At 35.4% G+C, this 7,513-nt stretch overlaps 1 protein-coding gene across 2 annotated transcripts; it reads right to left on the bottom strand.

Moving 5' to 3' along the window:
- Positions 1 to 1,504: 1,504 nt before the first annotated feature.
- On the bottom strand, positions 1,505 to 6,253 carry LOC136834744 (lysine-specific demethylase 2B-like). Of its 2 annotated transcripts, none has more exons than XM_067097339.1 (2): positions 6,099 to 6,253; positions 1,505 to 3,223 (listed from the first exon to the last, which is right to left on the bottom strand). In XM_067097339.1, the coding sequence occupies exon 2, from the start codon at positions 3,127 to 3,129 to the stop codon at positions 2,050 to 2,052; it is 1,080 nt and encodes a 359-aa protein (XP_066953440.1). In that variant the 5' UTR covers positions 3,130 to 3,223; positions 6,099 to 6,253; the 3' UTR covers positions 1,505 to 2,049. The 2 variants fall into 2 exon arrangements, with proteins under 2 accessions (XP_066953440.1, XP_066953441.1); XM_067097340.1 differs by lacking the exon at positions 6,099 to 6,253 and adding an exon at positions 6,017 to 6,090.
- Positions 6,254 to 7,513: the final 1,260 nt, after the last annotated feature.

Consider the following 7,513-nt stretch of genomic DNA (forward strand, 5'->3'; position numbering starts at 1 on the left):
TGAATGTTGAACTACCGAGTAACAGTCATATCGTATTTAGCAGTGCAGCAATATTTTTATTTCTTTGCAAGATTTAGAAAAACCAAGGATTCAGTAAAAACTGAAGTAAAGTCACACACACGATGGGGGAAGGAGAGGGTCGGGGGAAGCGGGGTGGGACGGAGCTGGTCTGACATTTAGAGAGACACATAAAACGATTCCATGAAGTATTTAGCACCTTGTTTGGCCATCACTTCCAGGGGTGTCAATCTTCCAAACATAACACGTCGACATTTTTTAAACGAAAATATTAACGAACTTCTCCGAAAATCTATTTTAGGGAAAACTGTTGACATTCTAATTTTTTACTTTGGTTATGTCTTAGTTTTCTATAAAAGAAAACTACTGAGATGGCTATTTGTCAGTCCGTCCGCACTTTTTCTGTCCGCCCTCAAATCATAAAAACTACTGAGGCTAGAGGGCTGCAAATTGGTATGTTGATCATCAACCCTCCAATTATCAAACATACCAAACTGCAGCCCTCTAGCATCAGTAGTTTTTATTTATGGTTAAAGTTAGCCATGATCGTGTGTCTAGCACAACTATAGTGCCAACAACACGGGACACCACCGGGCCGTGGCTGAAAGTTTCATGGGCTATGGCTGAGTGTTTCATACAGCATTATACGCTGTACAGAAAACTCGATTGCGCCGAAGAAACTTCAGAGCATTTTTTACTTGTTTATTTTCGCGTTTGCTCTTTCAACTCTCAAATCAGGGCTGACAATTTCTTTCTTTACTCGAGAATTCAGAAATGTTCTGGATTTTCTTAAGTTGGACTGGAGGCTTTGCAGTGGTAGTTTCACAAGTATTAAATTTGCCTTTCGTTTTATTCCTAAAGGCATCAACATGTGTATATAAATATCACTGTACCATTTGTTAGACTTTAGTCTTAAATTAAAGAATGTCAAGGAATAGATAGGGAGGGAAGGTCGACTTTCCTGACCCACTAACTAAACAAAAATAATAAAAAAAAAAAGTTACATAAAACTCAAAACTAAATTTTTGAAATCTCTTAGAAATGTTCTTGTAGTTTCTCACACTTCATCGGTTCCTCTCTTCATTAATATTCGCTCTATTGATTTTAAAATAATTCTATTATACTATGTGCAGAAATTTTCTTCTTCGGAAAGTTTAACACATTTTATCTAGGAATAGTTGTTAACAAGTTCTAGTTTTACTAGCAAGCATTGCATAAAATAGCTTTATCAACAGAAATTTAATGTGATTCAAGAGAATGAATTTCCATCCTCACAGTAAAATCAATGTAGCCAGATCACAATGGCTAGGCAGTAGTCTTTTAAATACAGTAAACCTTCACTTCCTTTCTATCTTGTAATATTAACGTCTAATATGACAACAACCTTTTCATAATACGTTAAACCAATGTTCTAAGCTATAATTGATAGTCATCAATACTAAACAATTTTTTTTCATTTCAATAAAAGGTAAAACATTCCAAGAACAAGTGGTAAGGTTTTATTCAGTCGACTTAAAAATAATCCAAATCACATGGCAAAAGTAAAATGTTCACTAAAAAATACTTTACAACTGTTCTAAACAGTATTATATCGGATAAAAAAAAACTCGTGCGTATATCCTCAGCCCTGCTGATTCAATCGTATTTATAATATCGCTTCTTTTGCATGAATTTGTCGATCGTATAGAATAATGCATTGCAAAGCACTCAATAACCCCACTATTACACCATTCCCAGCCAATCTGAGATTTGAAATTTTATACTCAACTGTGTTTAAGTTTCTACATCCTCCATATTTGTTCGATACCAGAGTTAGTCAATATATATTTACTCATGTCGCTTTGTATTGGCCTCCATCTGTTAGTCTACCGATGTAGCGAGGATGTAGGAATAAAAAAAATATATTGTGAGTCTGGAACAGCGTAGGCACCAATCAATGTTGAAAGCAAAGGAAACTTTGCAGTTCAATGCTGGTGATTGCGAATGGTGGCTAGCACCGTAATAACGGGGCAAAGATCTAAGTGAGTAGGTTTATTTGGTGGAAGCATTATTTTTCTCCAGAATGTTGTCATCGGTCACAGCATAGCCATTGCGTCTGCCCCAGTTCCGGATTAACCTGAGCGGGATCTGTAGGCAAGGGTAAATAGCCAACTTCTTCATTGAAGGGAAAAACTGAAAGTACGTGAGGGCAGCAAACGTTAACTTGTTACAGTCTCTTATGTCCAGAGATGACAAATTATAACTCAAAGGCGTTTCAGGGTGGGAAAGGATTGCCACTGAGAAATCCGTCAAATTCTGGCAGCTGCTTAAATCAAGGCATGTCAACGAGGGCAGACTCCTCGTAACACAATACAAACCATCGTCGCCAATTAGAGTCCCAGCTAAACGTAGCTCTTTCAGCGAACACAACCTTGTGGCCAAGTCTGCGTAGAATGAATGAATGCTCACGGGTACTGAGAGCAACCTGCTTAGTGTAATACTTGTCAAGTTTCCACAATGAGAAATGTCGAGCACGTCGAGAAACGGGCAATATGTACTATTTAGGGCTTCCACTACTTCCCAGCTTTGACCTTGAAGATGAAGCTTGCGTAGCTGCGGAAGGCGTTTTAATAACCACAATAACTGCCCATGCCGTATTTTGGCCCAGCTCAAATCCAGGGTGTCTGGCTGACGGCGAACTATACCCATTAAATGCATGGGATTTATTTTCTTGTGATTGATCTGAACTGTCTTCCAAAGTGATGGGTAGATAGCCCATCTGGCCCAGGTTTTACAGACTTGCATTACAATAAATTTCTCTTTCACAGACAAGTAACAAAATACACGTAGCATTATTGTTCTGTTCATGTATGGCAGAGGAGACTCGTCGTTGCAGTACTCTTCTGTTAATTTGTTACTTGGTTCCAAAGGTCTGACAATAATCACTGGGTACAGTAATGGCTTGCTTACCCTGGCTTGCAACTCCTCCCATGATGGCTTTTTCAGGTGAAGAACTTTGCCAATGTGGGAAGCTTTGCATCCTTTATCATCAACAACCTGAAATCTCACCGATTCACTGGGATTAGCCAGGAGATATTCTTTACCAGGAGCAAAATTACCCATAGAGTCCATTGCTTTGGAAATTTCTGAGGAAATATTGTGTGTACCAAGAAAAACAGCACCTGGTTCTCACAGTGATAGCCACGACCTTCGTTTTGGACCCCACCTGAAAAGAATACCGACCCTTAGTGAAAAGTTTAAGAGATATGAAAATATAAAATCAGAACTGACGCAAACCTTCATTCTCATTCACTTTCGGTATTCAGTAAAAGCAAAAAAATAATACTGAATACTGATTACTTAATTATGTTCAATCTTGAATATTCCAAACTTAAATCTTTCAAATATTTAGTAACAATGATATACAGTACAGCTCCTCTTGGAATGGAATTTGGTGAAATCCTATAAAGGACAATCAATCAATGGGCAAGCGGAATAAGCTTTGAAATCAAATAGCCTGAAACTTCATATAAAAGTAGGATTATACATAAATCTAGTACTATGTGAATCTTGCTATGGCATGACTCTTCTTATGACAATGAAAACATTCAAAAATATTTTCTGAATTTGAAAATAAATCTGTCAAAGGAATATTTGGAGTCAGATGGCAAGATGGACTAAGAAATGATACGACAATGAAAATTCCATTGGTTCCATATGCAGATAAGAATAAAAATGAAAAGGAGATGATGATGGTTTGGAAGAGTAGTAGGTGATAAATGTCAGCTGGGCCCCTGTCCTAGTAGCTTCATGGATACCCAGTAGGGATAATATCAGATCAAATGTTTCAGTTAATGTGCAAGAATACTCATGTTACCTGGCTGTGATATGCAATGCCCATTTTTATCAACCTTTCCTACGCTTAAGCTTTGAATTCCACAATAAATGGTTCAAGTTTGTCACAGAATATCAAGGACGACAAAAACTCGCGTAAATTTTATTTCTCCCAATAGAATTACCTGCAAAAGCCTATAGTACCATCCCTACCTAACCTACCTAGCCTTGCCTTCATGAAGATGTTGCGGTGCTGCTTCGCACAAACCAACCACCCAACCTTAGCAGACCCCTCTCACTGGATGAAATCACATCCCATCCCTCAATAACAACAATTTGTTTCGATTAGGTGGGAGAGGTTAGCCCAACTTTTATGCCCCGGGTTACAAAGGCAAGGTAAGGAACTCTGTGCAAGAAGATGGCCCTCCAAATGTGTGAAGACAGTAAAGCCTTGGTAAACCTAGTAAGTGTATATACCTTGACAACTAAGACCTCCCTTGGTAAAGGGTTGTGAAAAATATTATGGATTTACAAATTACAAGTATTGTATTCATGCAGTTGTAATATAAAACTACCAGTTATTACAATTAAGGTTAATAAATAATTAAAAAAAACATAACTTTCCTAATTAATTCTAAATTTCAATACCATATACTAAGCGTTAAATTAAAATGACTGTTTAGTTGCATTTCAGAATTATCAAGAGTGACAAGTGGACTATCTCTAAAATAATATTTTTATAAAACAGAAAAAAAAATTGAGAAGGTTGCAGCGTCTTTGATAAATTAAAGTGTTCACCGTGTAAGACATCAATCGGGTATCAAGGCACAAGTTCCATTACGATCTCTTCCAAGTGCTATTTCTGCCATTTTGATAAGTTAGAGGATCAAGTTCTAGCAATAGGTTAGGTTAGGTTAGGTTAGGAACGATTGGAAGGTTAGGATTTTCTATCTTGCCAGTAACACTACCTATGAAATCCAGCCTTTTGGAAGGTTGATATATATTAGCTAATTTCTTGCAAGCGTGAAATTCAACATCAACAAAGCTCGAGTGATCATAATTTTAGTGTTTTTCCTTTATGGAGTAGGAAGGGCAAGTGATTCAAAACGTACACAATTACCAATAAATGTATAATAATTTTGTAAGTTGATTGTTGCGTTTAGGAATTGTCAGGCCCTTGTATATTGCTTTTTTCGACAGGGAACAATGTTCAAAAGCATTACAATACATTTTGAGGGTAAAATAAAAGTATAAAACAATTAATTTCATGAAGTTTTATCCCTTCATTCATTTTTAACTTTACCCACTAGAAACCCCAGTCTTATGTCACGAATGCCTGACAAATTATTTGATCAATTTACATACATCATCAAAATGCAAAGACAGCAGTTTAACACTGCTTTGCAAAAACTTGGTGGTAACCATAGCCTACCACTGAGAAGTCTGGCTTTTTCATTTGTAGTTTGATAAAATACTGAGTGCAAAATTACCAACAAAATAAGTCAAGTAACAGCTATTAAGGTACATTAAGGGCCAGGAAGGTTAAAGGGGTTGTAAGTACAGTGCTCTAAGTCAGATAGGTCAAGGTAAAGTACAGGACACAACACATTAGGCTGCGTTTGGTTAAGAGGGTTAGATTAAGATGCATTTGTGTATTTTACTCCCAATAACCCACCATAATCATCAAATACAGGGGGCCTGGAAAACACAAACCAATAGTCTGTATCAGCAAAAATGGTCAGAAATTAAACACGAGATGGGCAATCGTAAAAATAAAAGGTTTCTGAATTTGGTGAGAAATTGAAGGACCACATATGACCCCAAGTAATACCTTTGTCATATCTTCGAGGCAGATAATCTGTCTGGAGATGACTGCTGATTATGGAATAATCGGTAGTAATATCCAGTAGTAGCATTGAAGGCGGTTACCTTGTAATATATGCATTTCTTACCATTCTCGTTTTAGTTTTTCCCCAACCAAAATACCCAGGATCCCCAGTGGTGCCCCCTTCGTGATTTTTCTACACGAGGTGTGGGTCAACACGAAAAACAATATAGGCTATAATCAACAATAATGGTCCAGAACCCATGAAACACAAGGTTCTCGTAGGATAAACACTTGGGTCATGCATACCTATAAGATATATGGACAAAAAAGCAAAAATTCAACGTAACGAAGATTTACCACGACTTTAACATTCTGATGGCAACCAGCTGTTTACACGTAAACATGCGTCAAATTTGAAAGGGAAGAAAAACATACAAACCTTCTCCTGTGGTCCTGCCGAGAATACCAGTTCTATAAATCTAAAACAAAATACGTATATAACTCTCGAATACAACTAAAACGTTCAGATCCTATCATAAACAATTCAGTACCACTTGTTTCGGAAAGCTAAATAGTTTTAACTCAAGGACTGACGGAAACAGAGGGATTGAAATTGAGTTATGACGAGTAATTGGGATTATTGCCAACAGGTGGCGAAAAGGGATTAAAAGAGAGAGAGAGAGAGAGAGAGAGAGAGAGAGAGAGAGAGAGAGAGAGAGAGAGAGAGAGAGAGAGAGAGAGATTTATAAATTACTAAATGTTTTTGCTATGACAATTAGATTTCAGAGAAGCCAGAAACTATGATGAAACATGAATTCTTGAAGTTTCTCATATTACCATGGTGTTAGCTGCGAAAAGCTTTCCCTGTGATACACCATTCCTTAAATGCACGATCTATGGTCTTAGCTGTTCCCTTAAATGCCCCATGTATGGTCTTGACTTTTTCCTGAAATGTATGATCTATGAACTTTGTTTTTCTTTAAATATACGATCTATGACCTTAGCTTTTTCCCTAAATGCATGATCTATGATCTTAGCCGTTTCCTTAAATACAAGATCTATGATCTTGACTTTTTCCTTAAATGCATGACCTACGAACTTTGTTTTTCCTTAAATATACGATCTATAACCTTAGCTTTTTAATTAAATGCATGACCTATGCCCTTAGCTTAGGCGCTGAACTGCTCTTGTAGTCTTTTCAAGATAGAACAAAAATAGCGAGCAATTCGTTTCCACCATAGGAACTAAAATCGGATAATATTTCCCAAAAATTATTTTTTGGGAATAATAATAATAATAATAATAATAATAATAATAATAATAATAATAATAATAATAATAATAATATTTATGTCTCGCAGTAGTTGTTTCTTAGACCTGACTATAAAATTTTTGTTCATTTGTTTATGTCATTAATATTTTTTTTATTTGCACATGGCATTAAGGTCATGCCTGTGATGTTCTGAACTTTTATTTATAAATCATGATCCTCCCGTGTGGTGAATTTGGAGGCTGTCGAAATTATTGAAGGCCGAAGTTCGGAAAATGGACAGAATGTAAATGATGTCTTAAAGGGTAAAAGCCTTTTAAATGAATATTCTATGTATGTGTGTATACATATATATAAATATATATATATATATATATATATACATATATATGTATATATAAATATATATATATATATATATATGTATATATATACATTTATATATATATATATACTGTATATATATATATATATATATATATATATATATATATATATATATATATATATATATATATATATATATATATATTATATATATAATATATATATATATATATATATATATATATATATATGTATTT

This window comes from Macrobrachium rosenbergii, chromosome 54, assembly GCF_040412425.1.
Source record: "Macrobrachium rosenbergii isolate ZJJX-2024 chromosome 54, ASM4041242v1, whole genome shotgun sequence".
Lineage (NCBI taxonomy): Eukaryota > Metazoa > Arthropoda > Malacostraca > Decapoda > Palaemonidae > Macrobrachium > Macrobrachium rosenbergii.